This window comes from Bombus vancouverensis, chromosome 11, assembly GCF_051014615.1.
Source record: "Bombus vancouverensis nearcticus chromosome 11, iyBomVanc1_principal, whole genome shotgun sequence".
Lineage (NCBI taxonomy): Eukaryota > Metazoa > Arthropoda > Insecta > Hymenoptera > Apidae > Bombus > Bombus vancouverensis.
Window position 1 is genome coordinate 9,430,805 of NC_134921.1, and position 27,550 is coordinate 9,458,354.

A 27,550-nucleotide genomic window follows, 5' to 3' on the forward strand; every position below is an offset into this window, starting at 1 on the left:
AAAACAATCTTTGGGAGACCTGAATTTCGTGCAACGTGGGCTTCGCGATACAAAAATCACCGATTCTACGTATCGTCGCGAAACGAAAGTTTGGTAAATTCTAGTCGTGTGAAATGTAAGCGTCATGATGTACCGTATCTGTCCTACGCATTGAAACAGTGAAACAAAGCTTTAGAAAATTTAGTTCACTTTCGTGAACTAAACTGAAACAGGAGGAATTCACAGTCCGCGTTATAAGAAAAGGTACGCATATATTTCTAAATATGGAATATTATATGGAATATTACGAGTCAAACAGTCGACCTAAACCCAATTTTAGGTAGAAATATCCAAAGGTTCTGTTTTCTACGAGAGGTCGATTAGAACACGATCGGAAGTGTCATATTAACCAGACCTCCGATATTCCTCATCTCTTTCATAATCCTTGTACACCGGAGAGACTTTAGCGAGAGTTACATCGAAAAATTACTCTTTGTATACAGCGTATGAGCAAAAGAGGCGAGGAATTGGTGGAAGATGCAAACGTGCTACGATTTGGTCCTCCGACCTAGCGAAGTCAATAGCATTAAACGTCCCTAGTGGGATTAATAGTGACAAGGGATTTGGCTAATCGCGGTAAGCTTAACAGTAAATTACCACGATCAGGCTGACCGAGGAACCGGTAACGGGTAAATCAGCGGTCAACGAAGAACGTCACCGAATCTTTAATGGGTATTCGCATTTTTCAACTTCCCACGTTTCGGTTGGACCAGGCCTCTAGGCAAGTCCTAAGCCGTTTGCGACCGTAAATTAGATTTCTTCGAGAATGATTTGTAGCACAACCTCACACCTTTTCCCCTGTGCCCGCTCCTTCTGTCCCCATGTTCGTTTGCAGCCGATTTAGAAGACGAAGTCTGGTCTAGACTGCTGCGAAAATTTCCATCGACAACCGTTCGATGACCGTTATGTGGCTAAGTCAGTTTGCCACTTGGAAGTTTATTGTACGAAGGTGAAAAACACAGGCATTATCGCGTCCGATTATCATTGAATTATTCTCTAGATGTGTAAGAAGAAATGTTCTTTGTTGCATAAGGGATAGTATCGCGCAACGAACAGAGGTTTCAACTGTATATATTGAACGACTACTCGTATCCACTTTATCCATCAGACAGTTCATCTACGTTTAGTCAATCTGTATTATCTGTGAAACTCTGTTTACATTGTATGGCATAGTAATTTGTTCTTAATATATAACATGTATCTCTATAACAATGTATCTCTTTACCTTACGTGTCGTGAAGAAAGCTCCTTTCAAAAGGCTTATATCGTCGAATCTACTAGTACTATCAGTTCGTTTATTTCATATTAAAATACATCTTTCTACACGTTACATTTCATGAAAGTAAGAAGGTCGACAAAAGTGACAAAGGAAGAACGAAGGGGGGATAAAGCGTGGCCTGAAATAAGAAGTTAGCAAATTGTGCAAAGATTTTTGTCTCGAGATAGACAAAACGTAAAGAGATCGGAAGACGATTTAAGAAACTGTCAGAAGTCAAGCTTGTACTTTTTTTTTAATTTCCACACAATTCGCCGATCAGGATCAATCGAACGAAGAAATGAAAAAAAAAAAAAAAAAATGGCAGCCTCTGCTCGAAGAAGGCGTCTGGAGAATTTTTCGCGACGCCAAATTCTCCCGTCTATTTTTTTTTTTTTTTCAATCTTTTTTCTCTCTCGGCAGTTTTGAGCCGTGCACGAAGCACGATCGTGCAGCTGCAACTCATCGACGCGGTGTTATTAATTGATACGCATCTCCGGGCGATTAAGCCGATAATGAGATTAATTAGCGCCGGCTCGAGGCGCAGAGTTTGAGAGAGCGAAGCGAGAAGCCTGCGAACGTGTACGTTTTCGTTCGAGCAGGGACCACGATCGTCGAGTCATCGGCATTTTTCGAGTCGCGTCACGAATTATTATCCGCGGGGAGGAGACCGGAGAAAAGCAATTATGTTTGACGCCGCACGACGTTGCACATTCCTCGAAGTCTTTCTTGGATGCAGCTCTAAATGCAAGACTGTATCGCTGTTGCCCGCAGAAAACGATATCGTAAATTGTAACGTATAATGATCCTCCTAGCAAGAAATATATTATAGAAAATAGAGATGATTATAGTTGAAGATGTAGATAGAGCAATATTAATCAATTTGAAGCTAATTTAAATCAATAAACACGCGTCTCTCCCCTCGAGTATATCCCAGGCGTGTCGATTAACGTCTCAGCCTCGACCAATCGATCAATCATTTCATACACTTCCAAGTTTCCTCGCAGTCATAGATCGCATTAAAGAGATTCGTTTCTCATAAAAACGAACGTACGATATACATTGCTGTTCATAAATATTAGGACACCCTATGATTTCGTATACGACGTGATAATTGAATCGTTCAGAAACCGTATCGATCGACAATAGAAATACGCTTCTGGAATAAAGTAGTTTCATTTTAATGTTGCGTGCTTCACTCTTGTTATTTCACGCACGCTACGAACATATTGCGTTCGTTTTACGTCTATTCAATAAATACAATTTTGATCGCGTAATTTATTTCATAAATTAAAAAACGACACACCTAGAACCTCAAGTATGCAGCAGCTCTGTGTTTCGGTTTCCTGTACGAACCCCATTATGAACAGAAGCTTCGATCAAACCGATCGCCTCGCAAAAGGAGTAAACGGAAAATTCTTTGACCGCCAAATTTCATCGTTCCGTGGACAATTCATTTACGTGATAAGAAAGCGACGTTAGTTTTCCGTCAGCCGCTAATTTCAACGTCGAAATTCTTCTTTCCAGCGGTAGTTGCGGCGCCAGTGCGCGAACGGGATCGCGAGAAACATGGAATTGCGTGTGTCGAACAGGCGAGGAGGTTTATTAGCCGCGCGCAGGGCTAATATCGGGGATGTACAGCCGGCGGCGATAACTTTGACTCGTCTTTGATGTCGCGCACCCCTTTGTGCTGCCATCGCGGACAATGAGATCGCTGAAAACTCGCCTTTACGCCAGCTTGGCCCAGACGCGGCATCCGATTTTTCTTCTCTTCCCCCCTTGTTCCTCTTCCTTATTCGCTTTTTTTCCATCTGTCGACGGGCAACGAACCAACGACCGGAATGGGAAGTTAATAACGTGAACGTTTTCAACCCTGCTTCCCTCTCGTAGCTCTTCTCTCTTCTTCTCTCGGTCCAGGCTGGTAACGAGATGTCTTTATGGGGACGTTTACAATTACGCGTGACGCGTATGGATCATTTGCTGGCAAAAGAGGATCCAAGCGTAAATTGTTCGTAGGGAGAGCCGCGCGATATCACCGGCCGGTGAATATATTTCCTCGGGGAGTGCAACGCGACAGTTTCTACTTTTTCCACGGATTTCGTGTACACGACGTCCCGCGCGGTAATTGGCGCGGTTTATTCCTCCGCGAAACGATTATGAAAGGTAACGAGGGATGAAGATAACTTTCAACCCTTCGCTAGTCACAAATGCGCTCTTTAGGAGAAACATGTATGTACGTGCTTTTTTTCTCTTTTCGATTCGTATCCGGATGAGAATCATTACGACGTAAATCGGCCCTTTGACAGTCTTCATAAAATAGTATTCTGCGATCGTTATTGTAACGAACTCGTCATATTTTGTCAAATCTCAAAAGCGTATCGCGACCCAGTCTAAAATTATAACTAAATGAATCGAGAACATTGAAGGATGGCACTTTTGAAAGTTGTCGTACATAGTAAAACGAGAAATTCTCGAAAGCTTGCACGTACAACTGTATCACCTTCGGTCTGCCGCTTTGGCAATCAGGAATCGATGCGTATCAATTTACGTTAAAAGGGAATTTGCCAGCAGAATAAGGGAATGATTGAAATATTAAACAGAAATTCGCGTGCAACTCGTTAGGGTGCCTTTCACGTGCAACTTCAGCCCTTGAAAAGCTGAGGGTGCTCGAGGTGGCGCGAGGCAGAAAACGTTCGGCGAAACATTCCGCCGCGAGAACATCGTCCGCGTCTCGGACGTCTCGCGACAAAGTCGATATCGCGCCGATTCGGCCCAACGAAAGCCATTTTTCTTCCATTCCTAGTCGGTCGCGAATCCGGATTCGAGTGGCTCTCCTCGAGGCGCATGCGTGACCACGCATTCAGACCTCCTGTTCACGTGTGCACCAGTGTGTGTGCGAGTACGATTGTTAATGCACGCGATGCAAATGCGCAGACGCTGGCAGTGCATCGGATGCACGAAGACCACACTGGCGAACGATCGGTGGAGATAACGGTGTTCGCTCGCGAACCTTCGAGAACCGATAAAATGGATGCTCACGCATCTGTTTGACACTGAAAGTATACACTATCGAGCCTGCTATATATAATTAAGTAGGTGCATGCGAAGATCAGAAGAGAAAAAAAAAAAAAGAACCGTGACGCGTATAACAGAGAGATGGGAAGATGATTAGGCGAACGACTGCGGGTCTAGTCGGTTATTTTTTAAAATGAAAAATTCTCACGCGACGAACGCTTGACGGTGATCTTTTTCTCTTTAGTTTCTATCTCCATTTGTTTAATATCGGTGGATTCGGAAATATTCCAGACTTTTGGGAATGAAAAAGAGTCTTTCGTGAAGTAGCTAAAATCGTGTTCTTCTAAAACAGATATCTTAGGGTGACGTCAATATCTGCTAGTTTTACGATAAGAGTGAAATTTTTGCTATTCTGCCCGTTTAATCACGATATAGATTATGTAGATTACGATTATCTTCGCTTTCTTTCCTTAAATCGGTACAATAACGTGAATCATAGAATCGGATCGTAGAATCAGATGACATACTGCAGGGAAAGTGTTATACCTTAGGAAATAATAGCAGCAGCTACGCAAGAATTGCACCGCGTTCTCTGCAAACATAAACGAAAGTGCGTAAGAGATTTTAAATCCCTCGGATTACCAAATGATTCTCCGTTTCGAAAAGGATCTCTAAATGAAAATACCGGTTCAGGGTTGCTGAAATATATCAGACTTGAAGACGGATAAAAGGCAAAGGTGTTACCGAAGTGACGAGTTTCACCGAACAGTTCCAACCCGGCGAACAAACACGCCACGAGCCTAAGACTTATTAGATCCCCAAACGTAATAGGTCAGCGAAGAAAGGGCGCGACCGGCATGAAATTCATCAAAGGATTTCCCCTCGGCTCCAGGAGCTGTAGCAGCTTCCTAAAAAATGAAACTCTAACACCCGTCCAGCGTAAGTGCTTCAAAAGAAGCGAACACAGAGAAGAGCGCGGAAAGAAAGTCGCAAGGAAAATGGGGAGGGGAAATCTCGGCGCGCACCTGTGCACGTATGAGCGAACGTGTAAAGACGAATAGCGGGTGGAACATGGAAAAAAGGAGAGAAAGAGAGAGAGACAAAGATACTGGAAGAGGAAAAGCGCAAGAGAGAGAGAGAGAGAGAGAGAGAGAGACTTGAGAGGAAAGGAAGAGAAGCGCAAAAAAGGGGGAAGGTGCGAATCACGCTCCCGCGAATCCTTTCTCCAGCGCCGCGAGGGTGCACTTAATTGCGAGTTTAAGTAATTAGTACGCGAGCTGGAAGCGCGTCGCTCGTCCTCGCTCGCTCGGTTCCGCGAGCACGACCAAGCCCTTTAGTTCTTTCTTGCTCCCTCTCTTCCCCACCCCTTTTTCCTGTTTGTGTGCGCGTGTATTTTTTTTTTCATTTCCATTTTCTAGAGGATTCTTCAGGCCGCGACGCTGCAACGGTAACAGGGTTGTTTCTCTTACCGCTGCCCGACGAATAATTGCGACGACGGATTGTAATTATAAAATGGTATTTCGGACGTCCTTGCCACTTTTCAGGGAAGAAGGACCATCGTGAGGTGACGCTGGAGAGGAACAGGAGTGCCCGTTATGTCGAGTATTGGGACGTGTAATGAGCAAGTTGCAAGTTTAAGCGCGTCGCTTCGACGCGTACAATGCGAGCCTCGTCCCCTGTTTCCCCGTAACTTTCGCAATAGAAAAATTGCATCTGATAAAAGGAAAGAAGAGAAAGATTGTATTTTGCAACTCGACCATTCCAGATAGAATAGACACACGCCGTCAAGATAACGTGATCGCTGTCATTTATACATTGAGAAAGCGTCTCGATACCGAGCTCGTTTATCGTCGTCTCAAAAGTAACCCTATCCCTTCGGGATGACATCGCAGCATTTTACATATATCGCAAAATGCACCAGACCATTCAAGGACCACGATACGATATTGCTGGGAACACGAGGCTCAGAATCGTCAAGGTCGTTGTACGACGAGTAACGTAAAAACGGTTCTGTACAGAATCGCGAGGATTCAGCTCTTTTTTCGAAACTACCCTGGTGTCTCTAGCGAGAGTCACAAAAGGCAAACGCTCGCCGTATCACGGCCGACTCGCAATATTATATTCGCTGGCAATTCACGCCGCTCTCTATGAACGTGGAAGCCCCTCGAGGCATTCTACCTTTTAATTAGCCTCATTACCATAAAATAATTACAAAAAATTACAGTGGCGTGCAACGGGGCCCGAGGCGCCGTGGATAGAGAGGGAGGCTCGACGTTACACGTCGACGAGCTTATACGTCACCGGCTACGCGAGCTACGTGAAAACCGGGTCTTCGTTTCTTTCTATTTATTCCAGCTGCACGCCAACGCTCTCTCGACGCAAGATAATGCACACTTTTTGCGTATACCTTCGACAGAGAGAGAGAAAGAGAGAGAGAGAGAAGGAAGACGGAGGGCTGGAAGGAGTAGAAAGAGAGTAGAGGGACCTCGCACCCACGTGCTCTAATGAGTAATTAGTAATTAGCAGCGACACCCTGTGCATCCAGCGCGAGCAGTGACGCATTTATTGCGTAATTAGGTGAGCCTGAGCGTCATTCGAGTTTATCGAATCTCTCCGACTGAGAAGGGCTGCACTCTTTCTTTTTTTATTCCAGCCGCACTGTACGCGATTGTGTCGAATGGATGAAAAGTATTTTCTTCTACGCTCTTTTCTCTCTTTTCATCGCCTTTCTTCGCACCCCCGAAAAAAAAAAGAAAAACAGTGCAATTTGGTTCGCCAGAGGGAAAACGCGAGCACGAAAGGGGAGAATAAAAATGCGAGGTAATTAATGGGAAGAATGAGCGAACGGAAACGATCGAAAAGAAAATTCGCGTCTGTTCGGTCGAAAATTTGTAACGTAATCGGAGAACGATCGAATATAAGGTTCGCGAGAGGAAAGCACGACGAATCGCATCTTTCGTGTTTTACAGGGGAACAGAATTTATAAATTCAATGGGTTGTCGATCAATTTTATATCTCCAGTTTCTCCGTTTTCATTTAATTTTGGTATATCAAACATGCGTATTCTTAACTATCGTTAATTATTTCAACGTGGACCCATCTGCTATTCCTTTATTTATCACGTTTTTCTCGTGTGATTCTTACGTTGCTGCTTGACACTGATAATGCCACAGCCCAAAAAGTGTCAAAGTCGCATTTATCAAATACAAGATCTACGTTATGTTTCTATTTTTATCGTATAAAATGTTACCTTTATAGTTCCCTGAGTTTCGCGTCAGAGGGTAAGCTTATCACTTACGCCGCTATCAAGCTGACCTTAGTTTTACAATCACACTGGCTCATCTCCAGTTGTTTCGTGACGCTACAAGTGGTACAAGGTTATTCGCTCTTGCGAATAGTGACATACCTTGCGTTAAAGTTACCTTTAAAATTTCGTCGAAATGGCACGCGAAGATTCCTTTCGAAATTTTAAATGGTCTCTGCTCTACAGTTTGCGTTTCTTGAGTCTTGCCAGTCAATGCCAAACAGCGACAACATGTAGTTCCTCTTACGAGTTCTATAGGCGACTCGAGTTGCATGGACAATTTTTCAATTAACGTTATCGAACGTCACGCCACGCCACGCCACGCCACGCCACGCCACGCCACGAGAAATTTGCTTGGGAGGGAGTGGGAGAGGGGGTTGAGCAGACAGTAGACCGAAATGATATCCCCAATACCGATGTCTTAATTATACATGGCATCTGTGACAACGTTGCGTTATCGCGTGTAAATGTGAACACTTGGGAACGATAAGCGGACAAGTAGCATCTACCGACCACGCTTTCCACGAAACGATCAACAAGGTGTACATATATCGGGAGTCGTGTCGTCATGCAATTTCACGCCGCTTGGCGAGCAATTTTCTCTACTCGTAAGAAACACAAGTGTGTTCCAGAGTTCAACACAGAAGTAACGAAAAGGATTCCGCGTAAACTATACGGGACTGTCGACGAATTGATCGAATATGATACATATTTAAATTGTTTCTGGTAATTCAAGAAAATTACGTTCCGAGCGGAAACTCATTGGTATCGAACGAAGAATTTTTCGAACGTAATTTTTTGAAAGAATTATTTTTCATAAAAAAAAAAAAACATGAGTCGTTTTCTATTATTTAAGTAGCACCATGACACGTTAAGCGGGATATTTTTAAAAGTTTTCTCTATATCAGTAAATGTCTCATTCATTGCATATTTTTTGAGCGTATCACAACCTAAAATAACGTAGTCTCCATGTTAGAGGAACGTCAGAATCATTCTTGTCGCCAGTATTATCTTAATGAAATAATATTTTTGTAAGCTTTCGTATAGTTTTCGAATAGTATAGTATAGGATATAGTTTAACGAATCTTTAATTGAACGTTTTCTCGTATACGTAGGCTAAATTTGATTAAAAATTTTCACAGCAAGTAATCGTAAGAAATTGAGGTGTACGACGTACTTCCTATTTCCTATAGTTTGACGCGTTACGCATTACCTACAATGACAAGTAAAAGTTGAAAACGATGCGGGATAAAATAAAAAATAAAATGTTTTATATTGATACAAAATTGCGACGTTATATATCAAAAAATAAATTTCCGATTTCTGAGCAATGCTAAAACTTCACATTCCCCGTTTTTTCCCCTTACGTATGTTCGATTTGACCAATTTTGTACCAAATATATTTTTGTTAAACTATCGGAACAAGCTGAAATATCGTGGCAAATGATTTGTTTACCCTGTACAGCGAGAGATTCGACAACGTTCAATCTCTAAGACGTTCTCGTACATTTTTCCACTCGAGCCTGTCGCAAGATAGCCGCTTCACGGTGACGGAATCCTTTCGAACCGCAGAGATCCCGCGTGATCCTTTTGAAACCGGTGTGCCACGACACAAACGACAACGAATCCAACGGAGATTGCCCGTTCAACTCGGACAGAAGAAAAGAAGTGGCATAATTTGTCACCGTGGACGTTCCGGGCGATACATCACCCGCGGTGGAACGCGACGCCTCGCTGTAATTAATCAACGATGCAGCGATAAATAATTAAGATTCGAGCGGGGCCCGGTCGTCTCATTAATTACGACTACGCGTACCGCGCGACTTTCTACTAATTGTGAGCGTCGCGTCGTCCGTTTCTGCCGACTGCCAGCTTCCTTTCCCATTCCCTCCCCTTCCCCCTACGCGTCTCTTTATTTCGCTTGTGCTTTTCTCGCGGAGATCACGCGTATCGTTTGAATAAAATGCGACACGCGTCTACCTCGCTTGAGATACGATGGGAAGAAAAATATGCCATTATCGGGGCAACGTTTGCTTCTTACGGCCGTGGCGCGCGCGAATTAATTGCGTTATCTGTCGTTTCGATACGCGTCATATCTTCTATCTCGAGTGTTTCCCGCCCTCGATTATCGATCATCGAATTTTAATTAGTAAATTACCGCCAGCTTTCTCCTTACACTGCACGCTTACTCGACAGTTCTTATCGAACCGCTTCTGAAACCGTCACTTTGGGAAAAGGTAGCAAAATCTTCATCAATTACTGATGATGATGAACTAGTTAGATACCGACTATATTATACCAAAAGTATCTTTTCTTTTTGCGCTAATAATTCGCGCGTTATTTCCAACAAATTTAAACGACGAATTCGTCGATCGACTCTCGTGACGCAAGACAGTCTCGCGAGCTATCGCGTCTGTTATCATTCTGCGGCGAGAAAAACATTTTCTACGTCGCGTCGTGCGATAATTAGCCCGAAGAAGCTACTCCTCTCTTTTAGTTATCGCACCTGAGTTTCTCCAAGGTAGCTCCGTCATCCTCCGTAGAATTATAATCAGCACGGAGAAAAAGGAACGTTTTCCAAAATTTCGCTTCGTACGAGCCTCCACCACATCGAGGTTAATTAGCCGGCAAAATAGCGAGCAGAATCATGGCGAGAATCAATTATACAAATAATTTACGTGCCTCGAATCCGCCAGGCGCGTTTCTCGCGTCTTAAACACGCGGGATCTCCGCTTAACGGCAACGTCGCTGCCAGAGTTGATGAGAATATAATTGCAAAGTCATTCATCAGGCATCGGCCGCGGCGGATTGTACGTGAATCGCGTTAGAACGGATCGCTATGCTTCGACGATACAACGATGAATATGTACCTAGACACGCGTGCATTCCGCGCGATCGTTAAATTCTCCAGTGAAATAGGTGTTCATTTTTTCCATCGACCAACCTATCTTCCTTACCTTTTTCCGCCTATCCTCGTCCTGCGATTTGTCAGCTGGCCTCGTTCTCGTCTCAACCTTGAACGCTGCATGGAAACTACAAATTCTTTCGATTGGCCGCGGCGCAGTTCGATTGCTTATCAATCTCATTTGGAAACCAGACGAGGTTTCAAAGCGAGCTGGCCGGATTATTTGCGAAAAGATATCTACGCTTTCTCGGACGATCGCTGGCCGATTATCGTTAAACGTTGTTGCTACCTTCCCCGTAAATTATCCAGCACGTGATACCGACGCACCCGCGATGTAACTGAAGCTGCCAATTATCGTTGCTCTACTGACTCAACAAATATTCATAAATCTTGAACCCTAACGAGTGCTCGAGCGGCTTCCACCGCTTAATAATCGTGACGGAGTTGGTCGAATTACTTTTTTTGCTGGATACATACAGCGAATTGAGCTGGCTGGTCGTTAAAACCGACTTCGCGGAGAGGGGTTTCCCGCGAGTTTCCCGATGGTAACGATTCCTGCCGATCCGGTAGGAGAGAGAGCACGATTCCTTGTACGCGTTACGTGGCGTTTCACGGAGTGTTAAGTGCGTGTGCACGCGGACGCCGAGTCGCAGTATGAGCAGCTAGAGAGCCTGCCTGCTAACGCTTAGTCGGAGAATGGAAAATTGCATAAGAGTCCCTCGAACGGGCCACGCTCGATAAATATGCATCAGCCGTGCATCGGTGCATTTACGCGCAGAACGGGCGTCGATGCGTCCTCTACGCCGGATTTTTTCTGTAAGAATCCTGCTGCTGTTTCAACAAGAATCATAGAAACAGAGTATACGGATTGTTACGAGGTCTAAAACTTCCCGAGGGTATCTATAGCTGTCACCAAGAGGAGTACAAAACGTCGAATCAATATACGTAGGTGCTAAAAATCAGCCCATCCCACGAAGAGCATGGAAATTTGTAATTTGCATTTGTAAAAGATGTTCGACGTATTTCGTTGATTTCGGTGTATCAGGTCAATGATATAATTTATCGATCAGAGATTGAATAAAATCTGCGGTAAAATACCTTTACAAGGAGAAATCTAATAATTAGCATCGAGGATTAGGATCATTTTCATTCTATTGGTTCACCAAATATTCGAGTATTCTTTTATATTGTAGAAAAATAAAGTTTGATATAGCTCGTTAAAAATGTTTTACTTTTCCGGACCAATGATATAAACTTTCGAAATTTTAGACTCTATTTCTACGAAACATTGTATTAGTTAAATGCCAGCATGATTTTTAACCAGCCAACCAAATATTTCAAACGCGTACTTAAACTCATCGAGCGAAATTAACATTTTCTACGGGTCTGTCCGCTTTCCATGATTCGTAATGCTCGAAGGATCGCGAACGGTACATTCTGCAAAAGATTCAACCGACACCTTAGCAAAACCGCATCATCGTTTCCCCATCCATCGTCCCTGTCCTAGAAGATCTTTTGTTTAAACAAAAAAGCGGCACGGCACAAAGCGACGAATTAAGGTGACCGCTTGGGATATTGAAAAATGACCGTCTTGCGTAATTGTTGGCCGAAAAGTCACAGAGATAAATGCGTGTCCCGCTAATTTCCGCCCCCTCGGCCATCTTCGTCTTCTTTCTCAACGCACGCCTTCGTGGCACGGGTATAGATGTCAGGACGATAGCAAATTTCATTTATTATTCTCCAGGCCGCTGTCTGCCGCCCCCCTTTTCCCCCTTGGAAAGGACAGGACAGAGGAGGCTGACCACGACGATTTCTTTCACGCGACACACGCGACATTTATCACGCGTGTGACATTTTAATTAAATACGATGACACTCACGGTTCGGCCCGTCGCGGACGTACGCAACTACGAAATGTACCAATACGCGTGCCTTTCTAGCAAACTCGTCTGGGAACAAGTTTCGTAAGCGTTCGTGAGAGCCTGCCTCGCTATAAGAAATATCCGCGTGGATCTTGACACGTTTCGCGATCAAAATTTTCCGTCTTGGTATCGCGCGAACTTCTCTCACCCGCTTTCGCTTTCCTTCGGGCGTAACACGCTGTATTTTTTTCCTATTTTTAACGCGCGAAAGGAGATATATTATTAAGCAATTATCATCGATCGAGTTGAATCGCGGGGAGCGAGATTCAAAAGCTGGACGATTTTCACGCGTAGAATTTTCCCAGCGGCGGCGCGCACCGCCGCGATGATTAGACGGTCTCGTAATTAAGACACGCTACGAACTCGTTAAATTACATCGGCAACTCGATGGAAATTAGTACGCATCGGCTTAGTACCAATTCCTGACCACCTGATTAATGGTAATTCCGCACGCGAAAACTCCACCGAGGAAAGTTCTCTCGGAGTCGCTCGAAATTTCGTTTTCTCCAACGTTCGAGATAAATCTCTCGTCGTGCTACTGTTTCTTTCATATTGTAATTTCCAACTCCGAATCGAGTACTTGAACGTACGAACGCTTTAATTCCAGCGAGATTAACCCAACGTGCGAAATAATCTCTCCGATATAGGTTATAAAGTACGCTGCTACTCGCGTAGTATTAAAAATTACGCCAGTTGAAATACGGATCTGTTGCGTATAACTCGTGCACGTGCGTATTTTTAAATGTACCTTCGATAACTATTTTTCATCAAGCGACCAGCAGAACTAACGAAGGTTTATAGAACGCGTAGGATTATGGAACGTTCACGATGATTCATGACACGTTTGTGATTTTTCAGGTCCGCCTTGAACAAGTGAACTGGAATGTTTGTGAAACGTCGCAATGCGCTGATAACACGATCGAAAGCCGAACATTGGCAAACATGGAATATCAAATAGATACGGTTCCGAGTATTCTGTCCAAAGTTGATCTCTCAGCCATCGTTCTGTCGTCTATATCTGAGAGTAAAAATTCTACCACGATACAACGTCTTAACTTTTATCTTGAAGTTAAGAAGGAAAAACCAAAAGTGTATCCAGCGACCAAGGTAGTTGGCCAGGAATAATTAAGACAGCAGAGTGGCCGGTCGTTATATCGCTTACGAGTCTCATTCATCGGCGAAATTACCGTTCAACGGCACCGAAATCGCAATCGCGACGTGGCGATCTCCCCGACGACGATGACCAGCCGCGATAGCGGGACGCGTGACGTCGTTAGAACGCTTCCCAGACGTAGAAACCAGCGACGATAAGCGAAGAAGAAGGCTAAGCGAAGGAGAAGCGCGTTCCGTGGTTCGCCACCGAAATTAAGACAAATCGGACAACACCGATTGCGATCGCGTTCAATTAAGCCGGACGGATCTAGCCGCGTGCTATTCGTCGCCACGCGGCACTCGCGCCGCTCTCACATGCAAATCGTGCATTACGGGGTGGCCTCGTGCCTCTCCTCCACCCTGTTTTCGTTTCGGGGACGATAACTCGACGCTCTGTGCACGTATGCACGTACAATCTCGTCTATAACTCAGCCAACACTTTCTACGTTTAAGGGATACATTTAAGGATAATATTGGAATTATAGACAAGGATAACGATATATATATTTCCTATATGTATATAGTACAACTATATATATTGGGTTGTCAACACAATAGTTGCTTACTGGAAGTTCCTCACAGGGAAAATAATTAAAATGTACTGAAACGGAATTGACGTTATAGGATAAATTATTTTCGACAGATAAATAGAATTGTCGTCTTCAGTAGTGATTTCGATAAATGACGTTCGATAGACATTTTGTTGGGAACTAGCGAGCGTTTGGTGACTTATGGATGGGATTGTACGTGCACAGGTTTGGTGTGTGGCCGGGTTATCGGCCGGGACACCGGTTTATCAGTGGCTGCCCGTGGCCGGCTGAAAAATCACCGGCCGGAAAATAATTGTTAAGTGCTTTATTAGCGCAATAACGCACGTCTGGGTTGAGCCAGGACGGGGGTGTGGAAACGAAAGAGCCGAGGGGAGATAGCGAAACTGCTGCCGGGATCCTTCCTCGCGATTTATGGCCCCTGTCCACTCGGTCGCTTTTCGATTTCTTGTTTGTTTTTATGGTTATTTCGTTGCTCGAGGAAGCATAAACGTGCCATGTTCGCGTAGACATACCTGAGTAAAGTAAACCAACGTTGCTTGTGTCAATACCATATTTCAACGAAGCGAAGCATTTTTGGAACATTGGAAATTCGGGTACCAACAGTTTTTAACTGACTTACGCTTGAAAGTAAATTATTTGATCTGTTATTAGTGATTCGATAAATAGAGAAATACATCGCGCGCATTGACAGCTCGGCGGCTACAATTTTTTACGAGGACTGATATATGTAAATTCTACTCGTGAAAAGATAATAAGGTTCTTTATTAGATAACAAGTTTCTTTAATTAACGATAATATTCGTAGCTATAATTCAATAACGTTTATATATTGTTTTATTTCTGCAACTTACTTTCACGTTTACTTTATTTGTTCTGCCATGAGTCACCCAGTGGCCATAATTTAAAACGCACGGAGGAATGGCAATTAAGAACAACGTTTTCTCCGATTTTTCTCGGCGTTTACAATTATTTATGCTATCTCCTTATAGCGAATAAATTCATGAAAATAAGATTTCCTTATCCCTAGACGTCGAATACTATTAATAACTTCGACGTTGATATTTTCTTCTCATAAACCTACGATAGTTTACTAAAGTAGAATCGCATAGTCTGTAAAATAGAGTAAAATTACGTAAAGTAGAATCCGGACAGTTGCTTACATCGACGATTAATGGAACAACGGATTTGATTATTCCGTGGAAGGTTCGAGATTGAATTGTTAAGAAGATGTCGAAGCTTGTCCGACTGAAACGACATTACCGTAGAGCGTGAAAAAAGAAAAGGAGCCAGGATGGAATCATAGCTATACACGTGACTGTTCAAATCACATGTCCAATTCCTTCGATTATCGTTGGCTCACTCGAATGGGAAATGGTCCTAACAGAAGTGCGACAAATCGTCGGTCTAAGGGTCAATTTAAGAAAGCACGACGCCTCGAGGAAAAAGGGATTTGGATCCGACTGTTTACCCACTGCCGAGTTTGTCGCATTAAGCACGCATTAGCGTCGAGTCCATGTTGAGCTAACTGATTGGCGTGATATAGGCTGCAATGCGGGGTGACACGGCCGGTCTGTGCTCGCTCAAGAACGACGAAAAGAGAAGAGAGAGGGCGAGGAAATATTCAGGAAATCGGTTGCCGCCTCTCGGTATCGTAATGATCGGATTGACGTCTAATTAAAGCGCCTGCCGATTAGTGCTGCAAAGCGCACCAAGCTAATGAACCTTTCACGATTTCCAGAATACCATCGAAATATTCGAAACATCGCTGAGAAATTTACCTCGGGATACTCCGCGTAAGAAGTTTACATCGGAAAACTGTGCGTAAGGAGATCGTGCGTACCGAGACGCACAAATCGTGCAACAAGATGATGAACATAGAAGAAGGGAAATAAAATCGTTGCTTTGCCTGTTTCAAGCCTGTAACTGTGTACGTCTCAATTAAAAAACAATCAAAAAATTATCACAATGTATTGAAGGATTTTATAGCGTAAAATTGAAGACAGATATCACGCTAACTTGGAACAAACGTAACAAAAAATATAATGTGTAAAGATGGTACGTTTACCTGTACAACGCGCACCCCAATTGCTAATTCTCCATTTCCTCCATTTTCGTTCCTTCTCTTCTTACATTTAAGAGTGGACTTACTAGCAGTGGAATTTCCAAACGACTTATGGGCGTGTCACGCGTAAATAGCTATTTTTTCATATTTCTTGCAAAACCTGCCACAAATTTCCCAATAAATAGAAACGTATGATTCGGTCGAAGATGGTCCAGTTAGAGCAGTCGGGTTAACATCTTCATATGTGGCGGAGTTGCTATTTCGTTATCACGATCGTAGTTTACGATACAAGTCTCTTAAAGCGAACCTGACGAGCAGGTCAACGTTCGCTGTCAGGTAATAAATAACCAGAGAAGTGCGTCATTTTCGAAAGACAGTAACTCCTACGTTCGGAAGGAGAGGATCGGGAAGGTAAGGGACGGGAAGGCTGCCTAGTTTCACTTGGGACGCACGACGATCCGAAAATAAAACTGGAGAAAGACTAAGTCGGAGAAGGAAAGAACTTCGGTGGACAATGACAGTGTGAGTCAGGGCGAGGAGAGGAGAGAGAGAGAGAGAGAGAGAAACTCGTCCCCGAAGTTTTGTCCCTGTATCGGCTGCCGGTGGTTGGCAGTCGAACCAGTGGTGCTATTAACGACATTAACGCTACTCGGGGCAAACACGGCCCTATATCATCCAGAGGCTGCGGAATAATAAACAATAAATTTCGGTGAAATACGGCGTCGAACAAGCGTAACCCATTTGTTTGCGATAAACTGACCCCGCAGCTAGTCGAACCAGTCTGCAGCGATCGTCTCTCACGTCGTTTCACCCCTTCCTTACCGGTGTGTGCCTCTGGAGGCCTCTCTCGTACGTCGTAACGTCGTCCACCCTGTCTAGGATACCGTAGGAATGTCGCTGCAGAAGGAGAATATAGCAATATCATTGCAGAATATAGCAAGCTAGGGTTGTCCGTGAGCCACCTACGCTTCGACCATATAGAAATTCAATTCACTGTACACTTTGAAGAGAATAATTACATTCGTCGTGCGTATTACGGAATACTATCGGAGAAAGAAATATTTAGAAGCAAATAAGAAGGAAATTGTTTTCGAATAATCTTATCGTAATACTAGATCCGAGTCTGTGAGAGGGTTAAAGTTAATTGAAGAAACTACAAGTTCTAGCAATGAAATAATATACGCACGCTATCTATTTAATTATGATCAAACTGTGAACAACCAACAAGTTGAACAAACTTTCCTTTTGCTGATTAGAGGAGTTGAAAAAATCGTTGAAATACCACGTATATCGCACATCTGTCCAGTTATCAATGTATGTACCGTGTATTTCACTATTCGTCACGAGAGTAAAAGCAAGTCAAATAGTTTATTTTCGGATGCAGACTGCTTAATAACGAAGTTTGACAAATTGCTCGGCTTATCTCGAATATTCTTCTGACCCAAATAATGCTACCATATGCTTTTCGAGAGGATGTAAGATTCGGATGAAAGGTCGAAATGGGTGACGTGATTGTGAAAATGGTACCTCCTTGTAACTGATAAACTGGATAGTCACGATACATTTTGGTGAAAGAGCTTGGAAGAACTCAGGACCGGCGTGATCTTTCGCAGGGCCGAATTCGAAACTTTTGCGGGGCTTAAATACATATTCAAATCTTGCACTTAAATCTTACAACGAGGAATTATTTATCTACAAACGCTGTTACATGTTATGTATTTTTTATAGGAATATTAAATAATAATACAATCTCTATTTTTTAAGCAGTTTTTTTAAACAAATCCAAGTAATATTTTTTCGCATCGATAATTCGCTTTCAAGCGGGAAAAATTGAACTAAAGTACAAAATTTGTAATCATGTAATATGACTTTTGCAAAAAACTATTGATGTAGTTTAATTTCTTTAAAAATTACATTTCTCTGAAAGCGCTTGGATTTTTTTTATCTAAAGTAGTTTCCAGGATATAAGGACTTTATGGAGTTACACTGAACTTTGATGATTTTTGTCACTCCTTTAAATTAAAATCATCGCTACTAGAAAAAATGTCTTGCATCTGTTAATAGTATCAAAATCGGTGTTTTTTAATTGGATAATTTTCGTAAATCGCGAGGTCTCTCGAACGGGACGAGTTCCGGCGAACCCGCTGAACCTGCCTTGCGCCGGCCCTGGAAGAACTTTCCAACATTTTCTGAAGAATTGTCAACTTTTAGGAAATATCTGCGAAGAAATTCGAGAAACTTGATGGGAAAAAGATTGACACAGAGCCAGGAAAATATTTGGTCGCCGTGGAATTGCAAGCGAGTTTTTTCCATGTGCAGCACACTTGCGACACAGGCAGCCAATCTACAGATTAAGGAGCTTAATCAGTGCGGGCAGCATGTGCAAATAAATGCAAGGCGAACACGAAACGCAAAAACGAGGCGATAATACGGCGGCGAGGCCGTTTCCCACTCGAAAATACGATCGCGTACGTTATCGTGCCAATTAACAAATTGGAATGGTCCCTTTGGATTCTCGATGACGGCCGTTCGTTCCCATAACTGTCCTGCTCGTGCCATAAACACGGCCAGCGTGGAAAAACGATGAGAACGAAGAACTGCAGCACGAAAGAAATCGAACGAGTATATAGAGAAATAAATTTTTTACATTCGAAGATTAATCTGTATGCGAAAGTCGATCGAACATATTCTTATAATTAGGTAGATCAATATAATTTCGTCTATTAAGGAAATACGGATTTTATTAAACAGACAGGTTAAAGCTTGAGATTTTGAATAGAGTAGTTGGCAGGTAATCAACTAATTGGCCCCTGTGGCGCAAAGTATCGCGTGAGGATCGACGAATCCTTTTGGACCCAGGCACACAGGGTTATTGGCTGGTAAAGCTTACTTGAACGTTAATAACAAGGTCGTTTCACACCGGATACTCGATTGCACGGTGGCAGCCTGCCAATAACTCTGCGCGCCTCCATAAGGAGTGCGTTTTAGGTAATTGGCCGTGAATATTATCTTACTCGGGGGTTAACCCGGGCCAGGAGAGCCGAGAAAGGGAGAAGCAAACCGCGATACCTTCCACGTATCCACGAGGGGATACTCCTTTTTTCTTTTTTTCGTCGATCAACCACGTGCCAACCGAGCGAGTCGAGATTTATGGTTTCTCCGATGTTATATCATATTTAACGTTTGACAGAAGCAGCGATACTTAAATCGCGGTGGAATTTCGTTTATAGGAATCCGTTTATTTGGACGAGCCGCCTGAATTCTATCGATTCGGTAGCACGTAAATGTATTCGATCAATTATAGAAACCTTTTACGAATATATCGATTTTCTTAGCGCTATTGTCAACCTCGATTATCGTAATTATATCGACAAGATTTACAAACTTGGTAAAATCGATAGGTGCAAGCCTGAAGAGTATTTAAACAGTCGTTTGTCTATTATATTAATAAACTTGAACGTTCAGTGAGAATATTTAACAGCTTTCGCATGTTTACGTTGTATATTAATTTTTCACTGGATATATGCTTGCAATAGATGTCGCGTAATTTCAATCTATATTTTCAGAACGCTTTTGAAACTTTACCAATATAACCACGACAATCGTGGTGTTATCTTCAAAATGTTTTACATGACACACGCGCGTGATATGAAATGTACAAACACTTTCGCGAGCCAGCGTACATCCGCAAAAGATTTCGAAATATCCAAGTCGCTTTTCTCGTTTTGGCGCCGGGGTGAAAGTTGCTCGTTCTTCAACCAGAGGAAACTATTTTGCCGGGCTCCTAAATTATCTCGAGGCTGCCATAATCACGCGTAAAAGGCAAACTAGTACGTGGTAGATTTTCCATAGGAATAGAAGCAGAGTTTGAAAGGGACTGCGGTACACAGTCCAAGTCCGGCATTCCAGAGCCAGCGCGGCGGGATCGTGGCCGAATTAAAATTCCGAAAGGGGAGTTCGTACGTTTCAATTAGAGAGTTTTTTCGATTCCGGTAAGGAGAAGCCTACGACCTTGGCGCGAAGATTAATCACGCGTCGGAACGTTGTTGGCTGGCCGGGCAATTAATTAAATGGTCACGGGTTAGCAAGAGCGGCTCTATTCAGGAGATAGCTTTATCAATGCCGTTTCCCTTTGCCACTGCGAACCGTTCGCCGCGAACCGAGAAAATTCTTCGCTAATGTATGCGCAAACATACCCCCGGGCAACTTGGCCAGAGGCGGTGTAAATCAGCCGAGAAATAGAGTCAGGTGCGGGACACCGTGTGGGCGTTATGGGGTTTTAAGACTCGCGGGCATCGCGAGACGCGACGCGGGACACGGTTTCCAGCGAGGGAAACGCGGCGGGAAATGAATTCCGGCGTGACGGGCGAGACTAGCGGGGAAAGAGTTATACGCTCACTTACGGACAGCTGTTTCCTTTTCTTTCTTTCTTTTCTTTTTTTTTTTTTTTTTTTTTTTGTTGAGCGCGTTAATAGCCGTCCACGGCGAAAAATCGTTCCGCTCGAACGGATCTCTCATAATTTATTAACGCGGATCGCATCGTCGCGATCAAAACGCGGCCACCTTCTAATTGAAAGCGAGAAAAAATTGGTCCAATCACCGGCGATTCTGCACGCCCCGGCTTTTTGCCCCCGGCGAACCACACGATTCGAATGTCCGAGATATTTTTTCACAGGCACGTTTCGTTAGAAATTCGCCACTCTAGATAATCGTTAGCGACTGTATTACGAGTTTTTTCGTATAATTGACAGTGGTAAAAAGTTTGTTCCGTCATGTGAATTTTTACACGACGGTCTTAGAGAAACCGTGAGAGCCGAATTTAATCGAACCTCGATTCCTTCTTCGTTTCTCGCTAGAAATTAATTTATCGAGTAAAAACGTAGTAAGAGGGATTTTTACTTTTACGATTGTTTGTTGTTACGGATAGATATCGCGTACGAGGAGTCGATCGTTTCAACGGCATGGATTTTCGTGTTGCTATGGCGTGTAACTTGATCAATTGATAGCTATCTGCGAAACAGGTCGTGTTTCAGCAATATAAATCCGCGTACGGAAAGACAGCGAGCGTTTTTATATTTCTTTTCTCCTCTTTTTCTAGCGGTCGCTTAACGAGCCAACGATCGAGTACATCGTTAAACCATAGACGCTATTGAAGATGCAACGGGACGTACTTGGGATATTTCGCGTGTTCCGTGTGCAGCTGTTCGACCGTCGTTTCCATCGCCGTAACAAACAAGTGCTCCTTATCGAGCGTTCAGTACACGTTGCAAATAGGACGATATTGCATCGTCCAATGAGACGCGCGAATGTGCCGGCTCTGCGGTAGATAACGACAGATCGTGTGTATGCAAAACGCGGCGAAAATTAATCGTCCGACCAAATGGTTGCCGTTAGACGATGCAACGGTGAAGATGCATGCAGAGAAGAAAAAGTCCGATTAAAAAAGCACGAGAAGACAAAGAAAGGTAGGTTACAAACGAAAGCTCGACGTTTGCCGCCAAAGTGCGCGTTATTGCCACGAAAAATGCACCAAAATGGGATTTTGCCCCGGTAATTACGCTCTTTTGCCCTGCGCGTGCTGCAATTGCCGCCACGCACTTTGCAGCTTTGTCGACACAGCGAGAAAAATTGGGAATAGAGAATGAAACAAAGGGAGAAAGGAAGAACCGACGAAAGAGGCAAGAAAGCTAGGAATGCTCGTTAGAGGCAGAAAATAGAAAGAGAGAGAGAGAGACAAAAAATAAAAAATATCAGGATAAAGAAGTAGCTGGTGGACTGGAGCGTGTCGGAGGCGACTTGCCGCGCGGCGCGGCGCGGCGCGACGCGTCGCGCGTCCTCGTGGGGCGTGAAACACTTGAAAATCCCGGTTATGCAAAACATAGGAAAACGGCCCTCCAGGCCAGGACATTAGGTGGAACACGTAATTGAAAGCACTTTAGAGACCCTACGGCACGCACAACGAGCACTCGCATTTGCATTCAGTGGCACAGGGAATGCCTTTTAACCGAAATGACTGCGTGTATATGACAAACGCCAGGTTTATGTGCCGGAACGATGGGAATATTTATTGGCGCGAATTAATGTCTCCACTCGTCCGTGCCGAGCGTTATATTTATTGGGACATTTCGCGGTGGCTATGAGCCGAGCTCGCAAATAAAAACAGCTATTCAGCGAGGAAAAGGATACTGAAAAATTCAAATCGTCTCGTTACCAGCGCCGTTCGTTCGTGAATCCACGCCTTCGTCGCGAATTCTTGCCTCGCAGCGATAGCTAATCGTCGACGTTAATCGTTCGTTCGGGAATTTACGTTTCGTGCATTGTGAAATTTTTCGGTATATTGCTCTAACTCTGACGTTGGATCGCGAATTGACAACTTCACGGACTTCTGCCTCGGACCGCCGTTGCCTAATCGTCGATTCTGATCGTCTCAGTTAGAAATTCACGTTCCCATTATCGTAGAATTTGGCAGAGAATTACTTGAATTCTAAAGTTGGATCACAACGTGACAACTTCTTCGCGGATTCTTATCACGTCGCGATATCCTGATTATCATTTTTATCGTCGATGACGTTTCTTTACGATTCCTCGCGATTTTAATTTCTATCACTTTTCGGCTATCTGAATATATAATTTTCTCGTAACTCTCGTAAGTAGCTTCGATAAATTTACTCTGCACGTTCTGAATCGTTGTCGCGCACGAAAACGTAATTCTCAGCCATCCATCCTTCCAATTCCTGGTATGTAATTTTGAAATAGAAGAGCAACTAGGATATTGTCGAGCGCGAGCGTACGTTTAGATTATCGTCGAAATATTTCTGAAAGTTACTAGTATTCTAGCCGTTAGATCGGTTGGAAGATTGAAATCGTTTCACTCGTATCGACGTTGCTGGGATGATCGAAAGATGACAGAAAGATAGATAGGACAGAGGAAAAACTTGTAAAGAATTCACGCAGAGGATGCATGCAAAGTACACACAAGAGTCAAATCGTTCTTCCGTGGAAGACTCAGTTACCTGATTCGTATCTTTGGCTCTTCGATATTCTTTCAATGGGTTTGTCGGTGGAAATTGCATAGAAAAAATGAAACACAGATGATCTAATTACAATTAGTATATAGATATATTCTATATAAAGTAGGATCACCATGATCTATCGTTGCCATGGTGAATATATTTACAATACAAAGCGTAACGGACTTAAAAATTCGCACGGTTATAATTATTCAATAATTCGTACAAATATCTTTCTTCTTTTCTTCGTTTTGCATTCTCATATGACAAGATTGTGTAGTTATTGTTTCAAAAACGAACGGAGGATGACGATTATATCTTTTTCTTTACTGTTTCTGGAAACACTATTAGATTTTCTAGGGTAATGATATCAAATAATTTCAAAAGTGATATTTTGAAGACAGGGATATTGTTTCATAGTGCTTTAAAAAAAAAGGAAAGAAAAATACTATTTTGGTAATTGGAAGAAAAAGAAAAAAAATAAAAGTTACTTTTTTTTGATAATTCGAAGAAGAAAAAAAATAAAAATTATTTTTTTATAAAAATAATTCTTATTTTTTTTTTGTATTTCGACGAAGAAAATTAAATAAAAATATCTTTTTTTTTTTGGTAATTCAAAGAAAAAAAATAAGAATTACTTTTTTTGGTATTTCGAAGAAGAAAATGAAATAAAAATATCTTTTTTTTGGTAATTCAAAGAAAATGAAATAAGAATAAAAATACACAAAGATATGATATATACGCTCCTCTTTCTCTCGATCGGATTTCGCAGTAAGCGATACGGAGAAATTTAAAATATTGGAGGAGCTTCGACTAAAACTCTTAAAATACTATAAATCGAGAAATTGGCCCGCTAAAATATCTGGAAAGTTAGCGCAGTGAAGTTTCGTTAATCAATCGATAATTTAAAAAATCTCTTACAATAGAGCACGACGCAGTTACACCGCGGAATCTGCTACGATTGATCCAACTTATAATTCAAGGAAGCGTGGCAAAATTTAATCTTATCCCTTTACCTAATAGTTTCTTATTTCTAATTTTTCGTCGTCCTCCATTAGTTTTCATCGCATATCGGATGCAATTTGTTGATTCCCGGAACGGTATAGTCTACAGAGTACAAACACATATATGCGGAATATATATACATATGTATTAATCGAAATTCGAAAAGTACCGGACGTTTGAACAGGATTAAAAAAGTAGAAAGATTTATTGATAGGTTCGAGGATCGACGAAAGTTATTCATAATAACTACAACATGTAATAATATTAATGATTATAATGATTTGAATAAGTATAAGTAATTTTAGAAAAGGATAAAATAAAATATAATTTATAATCATGAACGTATCCGGATCACGAAGCATTTAAAAGAAATAAATAAAATTGAATAAGATGCGATAAAAACTAAAAAGGAAAAGGGGCATTAACCATAAATAATCTATCTGCAAGGTTGATAACCATAAAGTCTGTTAAGGTATTATCCCCGTATTTCCATATGAACACAGTTTCCCGGACAACATTTCTAGTGCTGTTCCGATCGGCGGGAGCTATGTTTACAAAATTAAGTTTAATGATATATACAATAAATTTCTATGCTTCTTGTCCTTTTGAACCATTCACACTATTGCGATCGATGAACATCTATAAAACCGCGTCTATATGTCAATTTCGACCAGGTCATCTCATGCAAATAATCGTCATGTGAACTTTTCCGCGGTCATTCATACCACTGCACTCTTTCTTTCTCATTTCCTATTTCTATCTTTCGTATATGTATAACGCTTGTTTGTGTCGTACTTTACCTATTAGTTCATTTATCGTTCTTTCATGACAATTAGAGCGATCTTAAAAATGTGCGGAGAACGACCACGATAGAAACGATACAGTGAGTGAAAATTATATCGACGTCGAACGAGACGTCACTATACGAATAAGAGAAAAATTATTGTTAACGCGGAAAATATACACGAGCTTCTATATCTGTATATATAATATATATATATTTTTTTTTTTTTTTTACGTAAATTTGTATACATATATGTACAGTTCCTTATTCTCTGTCACCACTTCTTTACATGTACCCTGTTCTGTGATTTCTATCACTTTCCCCATTCCCTTTCATATCGCGATGACTATACCCTGAAAATTTTCTATATAGCTGTTACTTACGTTTCAGCCGTTAGTTTTCCTTTTCTCTAATATTTTATCACAGTAGGAGGCTCTATCATCTCACGTTTTCTCTCCTTCTCACCGTTATCATTCTCCGTTGGAAGATATTAGGTTGTCCGAAATGTTTCTTTCGTTTCATAAAGAAATAATGGAGCACAATGTATTTTGTTTTATATTCATTTATTGAATTATGCACGAAATTAGTAATAGAGATAGAACTAAATGAATCATACCTAATTCAATAAAATAATATAACAAAAATTATTGTTCATCTATTGTCACCTTATGAAACGAAAGATACTTTTCGGGCAACCTAATACTAATTTACCATCTATTATAAATTGACGCGAATCGACGACTTTCCCCGATTCGATCGATCTCTGTTTCAATCCTTTTTGCATCGCAAAGTGAGAGCACCTCGGGCGTAAGTCAACTTTATATTAGTCGTCGATGCGCGGTCACGTTTATAATCTAATTCATACACATACTAGCGCTATTTTTCTGTCCCTCTCTCTTGTAAACGGTGTACGAAGAAAATAGGGCCCGCAAAAGCGCGGATTTGTCGCAAATTTGAAGGAATAAACAGAACTCGTTGTCCACTTGCCAAGAATGTATAACTGCAAACAAGGATCTTTCAAAAGAAATCGGCGTAGTTCCCCCTGTCTGTTGCTTGTCCTTTGTGTATTCGATTTGTGTCGAACGCCGATAGCCTCCCTCGAATCCACGGTACATCATACGCGTAACATATCCCCAAAATCTTGGTAGGGCAGGTCACTGTAAACCATTTTTTCTTAATTGATTTTATGATTCATCATTCTTTCCGTTTTGTGAAAAAATATTTTCCGCGTCACCCATATTCTTGCGATCTATTAGATTCCTGGTAGCGCAACTGCTTTAACCCGCCCCTTTCTTTTCTTTTATTTACATTTTTACAGTTTTTTCTATCGCTATTTTTATTTTACCTGTTTCGTACTTACCTAGCTCTATTCAAGATTTAAATCTATTTCTAGCCTCGTTCATTCGTTAGTCAAATTTCCCCCCTCGGTAATGGTGACAAACTATATGCGATCGCGCCTTTAGTTTATCTGCGAGGCGAATTTCCTACCGATCTCGAAGCTTCTCGATTGCGCAATCGTTTTAACCACTCGACCCCTTTGTTATCCCGTATTTTTCATTTTTATTTTCACTCTTACCAGATATCTTTAGCAAAATATTGACAAACGGTTAGCGCGTTAAGTCGCACATACCACAGGAACCGATTTCAGGTGTAACTTAATCTTTATTCCACACTCTCTAACCTCGTTCATTCGCTAGTCAAATTTTCTTTGGTAATGGCGACAAATTATATACGACGCGATTTTTTCTGTTTAATCTACGATGCAAATTTCATACCGAGATGGCGAGAAACTTCGGGATGCCACTCAGCCCACCCATGATCCCGTAGCTTCTCGATTGCGCAACCGTTTCAACCATTCGATACTTTTTATTTATACCAGACTGTTTTAAACAAAATATTGATAAACCGGTTCCACGTTAAGTCGCACATACCACAGGAACTAATTTCAGGTATAACTTAATCTTTATTCCACACTCTCTAACCTCGTTCATTCGCTACTCAAATTTTCTTTGGTAATGGCGACAAATTATATACGATGCGATTTTTTCTGTTTAATCTACGATGCAAATTTCATACCGAGATGGCGAAAAACTTCGGGATGCCACCCAGCCCCCCCCCCACGGTCCTGTAGTTCCTCGATTGCGCAATCGTCTTAACCTACGATCCTTTATTTTTTTTCCTTTTTTTATTTTTTATCTTTTTTTTTTAATTTTAACCTGATATTTTTAAGAAAATATTTTCAAACTATCACCGCGTTAAGTTGCGCATACCAAAGGAATCGATCTTAGGCATAACTTAATCTCTATTGGATACTTTTTACCCTAGTGTATTTGTTAGTGAAATTTCCTTCCGTAATTGCGACAAACCCCTTGCGATCTCGTCTAGGCCCCTACTTTCTCGTTCGCATCACTTCTCGTTAGTCCTTTTTTTCTTTATTCTGTTGTTTAATCGTAAGATTTCGTAGCGTATTTTGATGTCCGGGCGAACAGCTGTCCTTCCATGCCCGACATTTTAAGCTATCCTACGATATTATTGGTTTTGCGTTAGG

General features: G+C 42.1%; 1 protein-coding gene across 6 annotated transcripts in view; it reads right to left on the reverse strand.

Annotated features, from left to right (window-relative positions):
- The window catches only part of SoxN (SRY-box transcription factor soxNeuro), a 118,480-nt gene that overhangs the window by 86,431 nt on the left and 4,499 nt on the right, over nucleotides 1-27,550 (reverse strand). The window contains exons 2-3 of one of the 6 annotated variants that reach the window (XR_004465138.2): nucleotides 27,323-27,523; nucleotides 22,998-26,159 (exon numbers count right to left, since the gene is read on the reverse strand). The exons of 4 other annotated variants lie outside the window; for them this stretch is intronic. Coding sequence is in view for 1 of the 2 variants with exons in the window: in XM_033343851.2 (XP_033199742.1) it covers nucleotides 26,117-26,159 (43 nt within the window). In the remaining variant the exon portion in view is untranslated. Of the gene's footprint in view, nucleotides 1-22,997; nucleotides 26,160-27,322; nucleotides 27,524-27,550 lie in introns of those variants that run through there. One more of the 6 variants, XM_033343851.2, reaches the window with a different exon arrangement.